Source organism: Syngnathus acus, chromosome 10 (assembly GCF_901709675.1).
Source record: "Syngnathus acus chromosome 10, fSynAcu1.2, whole genome shotgun sequence".
In the NCBI taxonomy this organism is placed as follows: Eukaryota; Metazoa; Chordata; class Actinopteri; order Syngnathiformes; family Syngnathidae; genus Syngnathus; species Syngnathus acus.
In genome coordinates, this window is record NC_051095.1 from 4925731 (window position 1) to 4940014 (window position 14284).

Sequence of the window (14284 nt, forward strand, 5' to 3'; positions counted from 1 at the left end):
TTAATATGACACGGCATTTGCACCTACCGCCATTCAAAAAAAACACACATCATTTGAAATGATTATGATGAATTGCCTCCAATGGCGGCGCTAGGGGGGGCTGTGGGGGCATCCTACCACCCACTGAAATATGCTTAGACCACCCAGGTTTTTCCAGGATTTTTTTTTTTTTTTTTTACACATTTCCAGTTATGCCCTGAAGGGAATGATGCTTTATCAGCGTTTTCTTTTTGTTTTGTATTGCGGATCCCCTAAGAACCTCCCAAAAGGAAAGAAATCTCCACCATAAAAAAAAAACCTAAGCCATATTGAACCATTAGGGCCACCGTACACAAAAGATCTGTTTTTGTGCTTTTGCACATTTCCTGCCACAGTTTCAAAACATGGTAATATAAAATCAAGTACCTGGAATTGAGATCTGCCAGATGACACTTGACCTTGTGGTTCCAAAGTGTCATTGTCAGGCTGCTGGTGGGGGGCGGGTCTGCAGCACGTCATGTACACGCCGAGGGGCAGCTCCTTCAAGATCCGAACCACCTCCTTGTGGGTCTCACCGATCAGAGATATGCCGTTGACCTGAGACGCAACGGGATCGATATTAAACTGGGAACCCGTCGTCGCGGCGTGAAACGCTCGGGGGCCTCCCTACCTCAACGAGTTCATCCCCACTGAATAGTTTGCCGCAGCGACCGACGGGCCCTTCGGGCAGCACGGAGCGGATGTAGTGATGGCCGCTATTGGCTTCCAAACTGATCCCCAAGCCGCTGTTCTCGCTGAATTTCTCCACTTCAGCCACCTGCCAAACCATTCTCATTATAGTCATTTTTTCCAAATGAAACAAAAATAATATTCAGCTTAAAAAAAAATAAAATACTTGAGCCACCTGCCCAAGCCATTCTCATTATAGTCATTTTTCCGAATAAAACAAAAAGAATATTCCGCTTATATAAAAAAAAAAAAAAAAACTTACGACAACTTCATTATTTGCCCCCAGAATCTCTTGCCACTTTTTCACGAGTTCCTCTTCCTGTAAGGGTGTCGGAGTCGTCGCCCCTTTAGGGAGTAAAGAGTTAACGATGCCATCCAATCTCAAACAACAGGCACCGTTTGAGTGTTTGGAATTTGCGTTGCTAGGACGTTTGATGCTCCCCACGGCCTCCTACCATGTTTATCTTGCGTCAGCTGATCTACAACCGGCGTGACGGCAGGTCCTTCATTCATTGTCTGCGTCTGCTTTTCGTCTGAGGGGCACAACTGACGAAGGGAGATGGGATCTTGAAAGAAACAATGTTGTGCTTCAAAGTGACGTCTTCACGGAACTGCTGTGTAACAACCAGCTTTGTGTGATGACTTTATATCAGTGTTTCACAAGCCTTGGAGAATCAATCGACAATCGCTGAACTGTGAATGTCTTCGAAAATGTAGTTTGGATTAAAAGAAGGCAAAAAAAATTTGATTGGCATACACAGCCTGAGTCTACCTAAGTCTGCTTCCGTCTGTCCCTCCAGATCCAGCTCGTTCAGGTCCGCAGCGGACGAGGGCAGGATGGTGACGACGGGGGCCACGGCGGGCGGGATCTCGTCGGGGCGGAAGCCTCGGCGAATTAGCTTGAGGTGGACGGCCTGGCCCGTGTGTCTGAGAACTTCCACGGCCTGTTGGTTGGTGTATCCCTGGATGTCCACGCCGTCCACCTACACGGGCAGCGATCCAAACAAAAACATTGCGAGTGGTCGATTCTGTTAGCTACAAAACTGTGATGAAAACATCCCAAATTGCTAATTCACTTTAGTACCAAGTAGAACAGGGAGACGTTCTGAACTAGAAAAAAAAATGGAACGCAAATGAAGAAGTTACATCCAGCCGGGGGCTCATTTTTAATGTATAGTCATTAAGAACGGGATGGATCATTGTGTTTAATCTTTTATATCCCCAGGAAAAATGTGCCATTAATTGTTAATTCCTCAAAATTATGCAAATCCACAGACCGAATGGATTAATTGCCCCCTGTTGATAGCTCACATAAAACATTTCCCCGCACAGCCCATATTGTTAATAATATTAATGATATTAATTAGCATTGACAAGAGGGGGGGGGCGGATATATTTTGGAAAAATAACAATAAACATTTCAAGAGGGCAGCGTACTTACGGCCACTATCTGGTCCCCCACGTGAATACGACCGTCTTGATCCACAGTGCTGTCTTTTGTTATGCTCTTGACAAAAATACCAGAAGGTTCTGAGGAAATGAAAGACAAAAAAGTTTTACCCCTCCCACATGCTTTAAACATATTTAAACCGGCTAAAGTGGTGAATGCAATTTTTGATTCTGCTCACCTGAATTTTTATCCCCGACATAACCGGCAATTGTGATGCCAAGTCCTTGTGTGTTCTTGATGAGGCTCACATCAAACATGCCTTCTTCTTCTTCCTCCTTCTCCTCAACCTGTGAAAGAGTTGGAAAGTTTTAGCATGGAGGCCGGACGACGACGCACGCTTTCGGAGGGACGCCGACCTCGGTCGTCGGGAGGGGTGCCGGAGTGGACGCCGAGACGGAGGGATTCTCGTCCACGTGGCCCCGAGTGATGACCAGCTTCACACGGTTGCCGCACTGGCGTAGCACCTGCGCCACCTGCTCGCTGCCCATCCCGTACAGGTCGGTGTCACCGATTCGTAGGATGTGGTCGCCGCTTCGCAGGCGGCCGTCCTTAACGACCAAAAGAGTGTAGAAGCCGAATTAGGGAATCACCGTACACCAGGGACGGACAAAAGTTTTTTAAGATAAGGTGTTAAAAAACAAAATTAAAAAGCATTATGTAGAATTGTTAATTTTTATAGTGTCATTCTTTTATCATAAAATAACAAAAAATACTAAATAATTTTAATAAATAAAAATACACTCATAATTTGATTCAAATTAATAAATTGAAATTATTTAATAAAATATCAATGAATCAGATGTAGCAATATTTGTTTATTTAAATATAAAAAAAAGAAATTCAACTGTTTTAGAAAATGCAATTTACACAACTCTTTTTCAATTGTGAATGCAGTTAATGTTTGATTCAAATGCAATCACCTGGTCGGCAATGCCTCCAGGAAGGATGGTTTTCACGATAACGCCAGTTGTCTTCCCTCCGACAATACCAAAACCCAGGCCAGTGCCATCGTTGACCAGCTCGATAGTCTCCACATGCTGCCACTAAATCATTACGGATTATTTAAAAAATATATATATGAAGACAAATTGGGGGACACGGCGCCACTTGCCAGCTGTGGTATGGGCCCTCGAGCCACGATGAGTTGCACCCTCTCGGAGGCCCTCTGTAGGATGCCGATGGCCTGTTGGTGGGTTACGGTCTGGTCCAGGGTCTGGCCGTTGATGGCCAAAATCTGGTCGGCTTCCTTTAACTTGCCATCGCTGCAGTTTGGATAAATCAAGCTCACGTATTATTCTTGTTGGACAAAACCGCTAGGCCACATTGTTTCGGAATCCAAAATGGCCGCCAAAATGGTTAACTTTCCAGGCATGGGTTCTCGAGATTTTTTTTTTTAGTGTGAAGATTTGAGCGCATTCACATACCTGTGAGCCACACTTCCCGCTTGGATCTCTTGAACGAAGATACCGAGCTCCCCTCGGTTCTCGCTCTTCAGGCCCACCACACTGAATCCCAGACCCCCCGACGCTGGCTTCTGCAAGTCCACGTGTGCCACGTAGCGTCCCTGCGTCGCACACGTGTGCCCACGTTTAGCACCACGATCAAAACGTAACAAAGCGTATATAAAACCAAATGAAAAATTGGTGCTTCTACCTGCGCCATAGTCTGAATAATCTGATCCAATTGATCACACGCGGGTTTGCCATCTCTGGTTTCCGAGGGCGCCACATGGCTACCGTTGTGTTGCGCTTCTGTGATGCGATCACCACCCCCCTGTGTGGAACACACACAGACATAAATCTCAAGCAAACAACATGATAACGTTGTTGTCTGGATGCTTGGCGAGCGCTATGATCATCCAGTCCAATATCCCGGATTCTGAAACTCGTTATCTGCCGTGATTAGCCGCATCAAAAGCCGCCTAATCCTTCAGAAAATATCAGCTGCTTTCCCCACCATGGCTCTAAGGCTCCAAATATAATATTTCTATTATCGTCGCGGGCCATCTGGATGCCTCAATGCGCTTGTTTTTAATTACTGCTGTGACAGATGAACTGAACCAATGCGGCATAGTACGTAAAATGTTTATTTCCCCACCAAAGGGGGAGTTGTGTTTATGACCCAAATGAATAGCGTAGACAAATAAACAAGTTTTACAAACTAATGTTTGTTCAGCCCTTGGCCAGAAGTGGCCATTGCTCAGACTATTCCATCCTTAGGACTGATGGAAGGCTACAAAAACACAACACACAATTGCTCATAAAATGTAACATAAAATCAATAAATGTAGTTTTTCCCCTTTCTGACAGCAAAATGGTTGCCCACCCCTCTTTAAGGTCATTTGTGTGTCATGTATATGACTAAGAAAGTGCCGCACGCTCCTCGAAAATAGCCCCCGCAGGCCTGGCTGACGTTAGCGTAGCATGCTGCTAACGTGCATGCGCTTTGTTGGCCGGGCTAACTAAGAGGATTAAAGTTCCAGTCTGGTTCTTGAGCATTTAACCAATTGTTTCCGCCCCACTTCACACACAACCAGGCCTCTTTTTGTTGTTGTTGTCGTTGCCGTAGCGACGCGGGTTGACCGAGGCCCGACGGACTGTTTTCCGAGTGTTACTTTGAAGGAATCTAAACATTGCTCATCTCATCTCAGAAGCTGGCCCGCCCTCTTGTCTCCCACCGCATTGCTGGCATATTTTCATTCGGCTTCCCGCGGCCCCCTTAAGAACTCTATCCTGGCTTACGATAACGTTTGGCTCTCAGTCGCGAGGCGTTGTGACTTGTGCAAGATAAGCATTCGCCACTCAACAATTGTGCAAGGGGGATAAAATGTTCTGCCGTCCCATACAATTTCTCTATGGAGCAGGGGTGTGTAGAGGGGTGGCTGAAGGGGCAACTCCCCCCAGGTATAAATTGCTACTCGAAGTATCGGATTCCGAACAAATCGGTCACCTGGTCTTTCAGCTGCTGCACGGACTTCTGCAAGGCCAGAATCTGGTGGAAGAGGGGGCTCTGGAGCACTGACTTGAGCAGGCTGAGCTTCTCCTCGGTGGGCACCTCCCCTCGCTCTTTCAACTTGGCCTGGAGTCGCTCCACCGCCTGCAAGGCACGCTGCGTGTCTGAGAGCCGTACGTCACATTTTTCGGTGACGGGCCGAGAGAGAAAGAGCACAGAACACGGGCGTACCACGTTTATTCATTTGGGATGTGAATAGTTGGACAGAGCAACATTTCCCGTTCAAATAATACCAACATTAGAAAATTTAACAGTGCGTCTCTAGCTCACTCGTATCTCAAGGTGCAAAGATCGATCGAAGACTCATCGATTACACTGGACAGAGGTGATTTTGGTGCCAACAAAGTTTCAACAATCAGCAATCTTTATCAGATAGCCTTCAATATGCAAATTAACTTAATCTAATCAAATTAAGCAACAATTAAGAAGATTATTAGCAAAACCAGGGGATTTTAAAGAACAAAATACTCTTCATAATGATTAAAGTACATTTTTTAAACTGTCAAAGCACATCAGTCAATCCATTGTAAAAAATAATTGATTCAAAGAAACTAGTTAAAATTTGTACTCAGCGGCGTAAAAATGACCCAAAAACAATTTAAATATATTTGGCAATCGCTTCTTGTTTATATAAAATTGTCCAAAGCCTTTGAATTTCAGCTTCTTAATAAATGCATTCAGATTTCTTTAATCATCTATGAAAACACATTTATATTTTTGGCGAGTAATATTTTGATCCTAAATTTTCTTGAACATTTTTGTCAATTTTTTCAGACTGTCAATTTCCTGTACTTCCACATTTTGAAACTTCATGTTTTTAAATATAAGGACAAATGAAAATGAAAATTCAATTTTAATATAACTAAAATCGTAATATCGATTTAGTTAATTATCAAAATAAGTGTTAGTTGCAGCCCTACTTGTAAGACATATTTTTCTAACCTCACCCGGAGTCCCTGTTCAGTCTTTTAACCGGTGATGCGATTTTCTTTTCAGCAGAAATAAAAACAAAGTTTCTAATGTTTTTGCAGCCCTTTGGCAAAATCAGGAGGAAATGAAACAAATCTTGCGTGCGCTTGCCAGAGCTGGCAAAACGAAAGCCCCCTCAGTAAGAACGCTCCACTGTCATGTGGACAAAAATGAAGCAATTTCCAGTGCTTGCCCACTGTGACTATCACCTCCAGGGGAATGCGCCGGGGTCGAAAGTGAGGATTTGTTGTTTGAACAAAAGCTGCCGACAGCACCCCGGCGTCAGCACGTTTTCCCTCTTTGGGACCTACACAGGTAATCTTATTCGAAACACATTAATTGGCCGCGCTCGAGCGATCAGACAAAGGCTTCGACGAAAGATTGCATTGTGTTCACGCCAAAGTTAACATTTGATAGATGGAAGTCAACGCTTAACGCTTAGGATCATCATTTGGGGCGCAATGACTCCGTAGAGTGCATTAGGCTTCCATTAAGAACAGCATCGACTCACCCATTGTTTCAATCATTTTTACAGCTCCGGCCGGGCGGGATTTCTGCCCATTAAATGCAATTTCACACTCGATCTGCTCGTCAAGGCCTGGAAAGCAAAACGGAATGTTAGCGGGAACAATGGGAGAGGTCGGCTAAGGGCGCGACGTACGCGTTGGTAGGAGTAGCGATGTCCTAATGAAGCTTCAAATTTGCTTCATGAACCAGTTGATGTAATTTTTCACTCCGAATGATGGCACACTTTGTGCAACACTGACTTGACATTTCTTAAACCCCTTTAGTCAAAAACAACACTGCCATCTAGAGGAGTCAAAAATACAATAACTGGTTCATGAAGCAAATTTGAAGCTTCATTTTCTTATCGCTTGGCGGCAGTGTTCGTTAGGTCAGTGGCTGAAAGAGACAGTGTAGAGTCATTGATGATCTGTTCTTGTTTACGAAATAGACGCAAACATTGGACACTGTCTGGAGACCCTGTTCATGTTCCTGTTTATACGGTCATTGGCCCATCCCATCTCTGTTGTTATAGTATTATACTTTGCACGATCACAGCAGACTAGACCTCAGACTTAAGTGGCGCCTTTATTTGCGGATTTGTTGCTTTTAATTGTATTATTAATTCTAATTCAATATTGTGACCATTATTTGCTGTTTCTATGGCTAATACGTTGGTCACATTGATTACGGCGGATGCGTTGGCATATTGTTTTGAATTAGTTGTCTGCAGCAGAAATGATAAGGTAAAGTGAAAAAAATGTGAATTTCATTTTAGATGTCCAAAGGTTTTGTGCTTTCTTTTGGGACTTTTTTTTTAGTTGTCGACCCTACTGTAATATGTCCCTCCTCACTTGCCGTACTGTAATTCTTCCAGGGAAAGTCTAAAAGCGTAATGTACAAAAAACTAAAGTGTCTGAAAGCTGCAATTATTCTAAAAGATTAAGAGGAGTGCCCCAATATTGTTTCCAATAAGGCTGTGATTGGCTAATGTAGCTTAGACTGGCCATCAATCACCAATTTTAATGTCTTATTGATGAACGACTAAAGATGTGTAACAAAACAAAATTAGCTAATACAGTGATCCCTCGCTACTTCGCGTTTCGTTTACCGCGGCTTCACTACATCGCGGATTTTTTCCAAATTAAAAAACAATTTAAAAGTCAAAATAAAACTCAATTGAGGAAACGTATGTTTAGGACAATGTTGTATTGCTCCAAATGTTCGTTTACATTCCTTTAGAAGTCTGTTTAAGCACAATCGCGAATTAGCATCTTTCCACTAACTCGTTAGCCTGCCCAGTACTTCTTGTTGGTGACCGTACTTCGCGGATTTCACTTATCGCGGGTGGTTTTTGGAACCAATTATCCGCGATAAACGGGGGATTACTGTATGATCAAATTAAATGATTGATAGAATATAAATGTGGTGGGCACAAGCATCTTGGTGTGGGGGGCCGAGGGGTGAATGACCCCCCACGACCCACCCAGGAGAACGGGGCTGAATCAGTATATTGCACATTTATCACACATTTGCGTGATTTTTGATGGTTTTGATGGGGATGTGAAACAAATAGTTAAGATATGTGCGCGACAACCTAACAATCATCCATTGAGAACAGTTTACTCATTAGCTCGTTCAAGGCACTGCTGGGCTGAAGTCCGAAACACGACGTTGAGTGCTTTTTTTCTTGTTTTCCCAATAAACGATGACGGATGCGTGCGTACTTGGCCGTGTGCTAACGTGTACGACAATTGGCGTTTGCTCGCTTCAAATGTTGCATAGTAAGCGAGGACAATCCGCTTTTCTCGACTCCGCCTTCTTCTCCACCTCCCCCGGGCCAGAGTCTCATCCGATCCGTGGCGAGAAAAGCAACAGGCTACCGAGCAACAAAACTCGCGGCCAACTTTGACTACATTACCAATACAAAGCCAAGAAAGCGAAGGAAAAAAATGATCGGCACAGTCCGAGTAAACGCGCACTTGAAACTCATTCGTCATGTTGGCGGATCAACTCTCGCGGCGTCACCAGAGCGAAAGCCGGAATCGGAAATGTGTATTCTGTAGATAAACCACCAAATATCTACTTACATGAAGCTGCCCTTCCCCAGCGGACGGTATCCAATGCGAGTTCGTGTTGTCCCGCGGCTAACGGCGCACTGACCCGGTCTTAATAAACAAAGGGGGCGTAGCGTAACCCGATCCTGCCGCGGCCGCTCCACTCGGAGAAAAGCGCACCAGCAGGGGCGGAGGGCTGAGTTTCTAGGGTTAAGGCCCCCCCTGGTGGCGGCCTTCGCTCTCTGCAAAGTCTGCGGTGGTGCGATTTGACTTACGAGTTGAGTCGACCGCGCTCGTCACTCAAAGCACTAGCAATCCGTTTTAGTATGACACAAAAGGAAATGTACAACTCAAATATACTACTTTGTTATTAATCCATCCATCAATTTTATGAATGTCAATCTTCACCTCCCCCCCAATATTGACTTTTTTTTGTTGGTTTTGTCAGTGATCAATGTGTTTGTTTTTTTCTCCTATTTTTGCATTTTTGTCATTGTTGAAATTTTTTAGATTCTTTTGTACGGTGGCTTTATCTGTTAAACATACTTTATACGTGCCAAAAACATAAACTGGTGCAATTTCAAGTGTGCCAATGAAACGATTCTTGTCATGATGTGGAGAATAACGAGGCCTGCTCCATGCTATTAAAATCCCTAAATATCACCCGAGCGCTGACAAAATGTCACCGCCTGTCAACTTTGAAGACAATTTGCTACACCTCTGATAATGGCTTACTTAGTATCATCAATACTACCAAAATGACATCGGTCTTTTGCACGTGAATGACTTATTCCGCACGCTATCCTCCTCGGGAGAACGACTAGCAGTTAAGTGCATGAAGTCATATGATGCAATAAAGACGTGCCCCCGAGGTTTGCGAGCTCAATATGTCTACGGCGATGATTGAATTAAAGTGGCGACGCCGGCGCGGTTGTCCGCCCGGTCGTTTGATTCATCGCCAGCGAATCAGTCAATATTCACAAAAGGCTGACATGCAATAAAAGCCCTGTGACGGCATTAGATCACTATCACTAACACTAAAAATCTCATTTGTCCCAATGCTGCAAGGCCTTGACACCAACATGTACTGTCATTGGTAATTACACAGGTACATTTACCGGCACATACTTTTGTATTTCTAAATGCGTACAAATCAATGTTGTTTTTCTGAGTAAGAATCACAAACTTTGCTTTTTAAAGTTGTATCTGGCTCCAGTACATCTGCAACTCTAGTGAGGATAAGCGGTTCGGAAAATGGGTGGATGGAAATAATAAAAGTGTATAATATTGCAGGCCTCTGGTAGAAACTTATGTCACAACTTGGTAAATTACATATTTTTCACAAATCTACATATATTAATGGCCAGTCCACACATGTGGGTGTTGAGTGATGACAATGTCTTGCTTTCTTTGAAAATGCAATGTTAAAGTTATATGCTCTTTTGGGGGTCTCTTGACAACCAATGATTTTTCAGAGCTGTATAAAAATTGATATTTGGTATCTTGGAAAGCATCCCGGTGTTGAGGTGGATGCTGCTGGTTCGTGACGGTATGGGCGTCTTTCATTCCATTTTGGTGTTGGGTGGGCGCGGTGATGTAACGTCCAGTGTGGGCAGGCACGACTTGCACGATTGTGCGATGCAAAAATAAATATATATATATATATGATGATGATGATGATAGAACTTTATTCATCCAACAGCGGGGAAATTTACTTGTCACAGCAGCGTACAAGAGTGCAAGAATAAAGAGACAAGTGCCAAATGTAAAAATGGATAAATAACAGACAAGGACAAAGACAAGTGCCACTAGTAGCGGTAGAGACGAAACACATGATCAGGTTATATATATGATATAAATTAATATTCTTGTCAAATTCTTAAATTATATATATATATATATATATATATATATATATATTTATTTTTATTTTTTTCGCGTCCTTGCATTGTCACGTGAAGAACACGAACAATGCAGACGGTGCAATTGAGCAGTGCAGAGAGGCCGCGGATGGCGCATGTCTCATGTTTGCTGCTAGGTGGCGCCCTCGCATATGGCCAGAGCGGCAATCCACAACCACTATGTGCGCGTTTCTTCCCTCCCACATTCACTTCTCTCGCTCTCTCTCTTTCTCTCTCAGTCTATCCTGGGTACGACTCGGCCGGTGCACACAATGTGCTTCGTTCAGTAAGATGCGCGGTTTGTGGACAAAATAAAGAAATAAAAATTAAAATCCGGATTTCCAATTGTAATTAGTATTTTATGAGGCACGTGGGATGTAAGGCGCGTGGATGCGACGCACCCCCCACCGGAGCTGGATATCGACCTCGTTTTGGATTCCCATTCGGAGCTCGCCGCTTACAATCGGGAGGACGCGGTGAGTGTGCCAGCCAGCGACGCGTTGCCCTTCTTCTTCCTCTAATTGCCATTAAGGTGGGCCGCCGGTGCGTTCACTGAAATTTGCAAATTTGATGATTGGTGAGGATTCATTGGTGTTCCATCACTACGGAGGCTTTACGGGAGGAAAGTGAGGACCATCTGTTAACATCTGATAATCTGCATGAAGTGCAAGTTGCTTGTAAAGCGCTCAGTTAAAAGGCAAAACCTTTGACTTTATCTGTATAGGGAGAAAAGTCTGATAATGGACTCAAATGTTTACAGTAGGACAGCTTTGATACAAAATGAGGTGACATCTTTTGTATTTTAACACAATGTGGGCCTGATGTTGTCATATTTGTTTCAACACATCAAATCCTTAATGGGAACTCATTGATCAAGACAATTAGAAATGTGCTTTATGTATTAAGGTGAGGAATTGAATCGATTTCTGGTGCAAAATTTGGGCAACATTTGATAAGCGGCAAAGTGAACCCGTCTCCTTGAGGAGACAACACGCGTATCCATTTTGTCAACATTTCTTTCAAACACTTCAGTGGATCCCCAGTGACAGTTCAGCAGCACTAATACGGGTGAATATTTTTTTTGCTGTATCTCTGATAGCAAAGAAAAAATGTTCTTTTGGGTCTCGTGTGATGAGGCCCACAGCTTGTGGTCCGAAGGCTCTCCTGAAATTGGTTTGTTGTGTTTATTTGCTGTAGCTCAATAGACATTTTCTGAGTTTTTCAATGCTGCCAAAGGAAACGTTCTAGTGATTTTGTCCTATTGCTACCAAATTTGAACCACGTATACTAATGTACGGCAAAAATTGGAGTTGTCGTTGTAACATGTGGGCCGAGTATAGCGGAGAAGTTTGATGATGAAACAAAAACAAAACTCGAAATAGCGTGAGATGAAACATTCAGACGCCTAAGTTGGTTTCACCGATTCACATCAAATCAGTAGGCCCACAAAAAAAAATCTCGATAAGCCACGCCCTGAAACACCAAAGAACGCTGGCTTTATTGTTTAGCCAATTTGGATTGTAGAATCTAACAAAAATAATCATCTCCAGTTCCAGTTTGATTTGACGAGACGAAATTTGGTAGGCATGTCTATCGCAAGCAGACCCACAAAAAAGTAGCAATAAATGTAAAGATAGGCGGTCTGAGATTGAAGAGGCCATTTTGAATCTATCACGCCGTCTAGAGTTTAGCAGTAAACATTCAGCCCCAAAAACCGATTTGATTTAAAAAAAAAAAAAAATGCAAGGCATTTCTATTGTGAGTAGACCCCCCCCCAAAAAATTTCAATAATGTATACCCCTCAAAACACTCAGGAATTCTGTCATTTGAAGCAGCCCAGTTCTGAAAAGGTAAATTTGGTATTTCCAGGGGGTCCTTCGGAAAACATCTTGCAGATTTTGTGGTATCTCAATCATAAGTAGATCCACAAAGAAGTTTAAAGCCCAAAAATGACATAAGGTTTGAAGCAACCTGTTTTGGGTTAGTAGTTTTCTAAACTCATCTTCAGGATTCTATAGCAGAGAAGATCTAATAGGCCCATCTTGACCTCAATTGACTTTCGGAGGCGTTACTAAATTCAACGCATCGAAGCTCCAAGGACGATCTCAAACTTGGTGCGAGGACAACACATGACGTAGTAGTCGTTAGCCATTTCCGGGCGTGTTTAAAAATACGTGTCCAATCCAATAAATCAGCTCCAAAAAGTCACTTCATACATCTGCCCTGAGGCGTTTCATCGCCACCACCCCCCCACTAAATTTTTTTCTTCTGTCAGTCCTCCCAACTTTCACGCTCCCATGATAGGCGTCTCCCTATGAGTCATCCTTTTCAACCGAAAATAAGCAGCATTCGAGTCTTTTCTCCCATCTCTTAGATTTTTCATTTTGAGGACGTTTTCCTTTCAGTATACCAAATAATCTCCAAGCATGGTTGGCCTCCTAAAAAGCTTTCCAAGGAGCTTGGGATTCCAGCAAACAAGTGGGTCACCATGGCAACCAGCGCAGTAAGCCTCTTTCCTGCAGGGAATGTGCAACATCCCAACGAGCCCATTGGCCTGTTTAGCTCAGCCCAATCTGGAAACGTCAGTCTGTAATAAAAAGTAAATATAGCCTTGAAATTATCATTAGAATACAAATTTCCCTTCTGGCACTGCTTTCGACAAATCCTTTCTATTTATATCTAATCATTGGCAACGCTGAGTGAGATGCCAGACAGGTTTCAAAAGTCTGTCAGTGTGAAGAGTTTGTTTTTATTTATGGCTATGACGATACCAAATGTTGCTTTTGGGATGTTTGATCGAAGCTTATCAAAGGTGTTGGAAATTCAAATTATATAAAAAAAAAAAAAAAATACATCTGGAGTTGTACAAATCTAATTGAACTCATTTTTATGACGGCATCATTTCTGCATTGTTTGATTTCCCTGCATTTCACTGAGCGACGTCGCGGCTATTAAGCAAGATGGAAACAGGCAGAAACGTTTTTTTTTCCGGCACACAATAGCGTGTGCATCGGCTGCTTCTGCACACGATGACAAGTATGAGAGATATTGAAGGACCTCTTGACTTGCTCAACGTTTAGTATGCTGTCGAATGAGACTGCCGGTTGACCATGAAATCGGCTCGAGCTGCTAATTAAATATCCATTGTTACATTCGCGAGTCACTCGGAACCGACTCGGTCGATAGTGGTGTCATTGAGCGTTTTTTTTTTTTGGCCAAGTATATATTTTGAATGTCACAGGCTGCTGTTTTAATTATCCGCCACCACTTTGCTTTCCCCAGATGAGTCAAAACACTCAAAAATCATCAAAGAGGTTGTTATTCACGATATGACAGGAGGGTATAACACCCCAAAAATGTCAGCGTCGCATTTAACGGCGTAGGTAGCATTAGAGGGTATCCAAAAGCGATCAAAGTGACAAAACCGCCGTCCATCAAGCTCTTTATGAGCCTTGAAGTCTGATAAATGTGTCCGCATGCGTTTTTCCGCATGTTTACTTTTCCGGGCAATATCGCTGACCTTTTCTCTTCTTTTTTTTTTGGATCGCAAACCTCCGACCACAGAGGCAAAATGAAACAAAGATGCAATGCTTCTCGGCGACTGGCGCTCTAAGGGAAGTTAATTTATGGCCTGTTTGGGAGGCAGGTTTGGGCCTGAATGCAAAATAAGGTGGCGCACCTGC

General features: G+C 43.3%; 2 protein-coding genes across 14 annotated transcripts in view; one reads left to right on the forward strand and one right to left on the reverse strand.

Annotated features, from left to right (window-relative positions):
• Positions 1-8859, reverse strand: part of LOC119128492 (multiple PDZ domain protein) — a 21174-nt gene extending 12315 nt beyond the window's left edge. The window contains exons 1-15 of the mRNA XM_037260957.1: positions 8734-8859; positions 6651-6737; positions 5108-5274; positions 3812-3931; positions 3583-3722; positions 3270-3420; positions 3079-3201; positions 2515-2706; positions 2337-2445; positions 2150-2238; positions 1481-1691; positions 1164-1274; positions 971-1053; positions 650-796; positions 406-576 (exon numbers count right to left, since the gene is read on the reverse strand). Of these exons, the coding sequence (XP_037116852.1) occupies positions 406-576; positions 650-796; positions 971-1053; positions 1164-1274; positions 1481-1691; positions 2150-2238; positions 2337-2445; positions 2515-2706; positions 3079-3201; positions 3270-3420; positions 3583-3722; positions 3812-3931; positions 5108-5274; positions 6651-6666 (1830 nt within the window). The 5' untranslated portion in view covers positions 6667-6737; positions 8734-8859. The remainder of the gene's footprint in view (positions 1-405; positions 577-649; positions 797-970; positions 1054-1163; positions 1275-1480; positions 1692-2149; positions 2239-2336; positions 2446-2514; positions 2707-3078; positions 3202-3269; positions 3421-3582; positions 3723-3811; positions 3932-5107; positions 5275-6650; positions 6738-8733) is intronic.
• A 1952-nt stretch (positions 8860-10811) lies between these two features.
• LOC119128482 (adhesion G protein-coupled receptor L3-like) overlaps positions 10812-14284 on the forward strand; it is a 90639-nt gene continuing 87166 nt past the window's right edge. For 4 of the 13 annotated variants that reach the window (XM_037260921.1, XM_037260922.1, XM_037260926.1 and 1 more), the window contains exon 1: positions 10816-11077. The gene's annotated coding sequence lies outside the window, so the exon portion shown is untranslated. Of the gene's footprint in view, positions 11078-11111; positions 11134-14284 lie in introns of those variants that run through there. The other 9 variants (XM_037260925.1, XM_037260929.1, XM_037260918.1 and 6 more) reach the window with 6 other exon arrangements.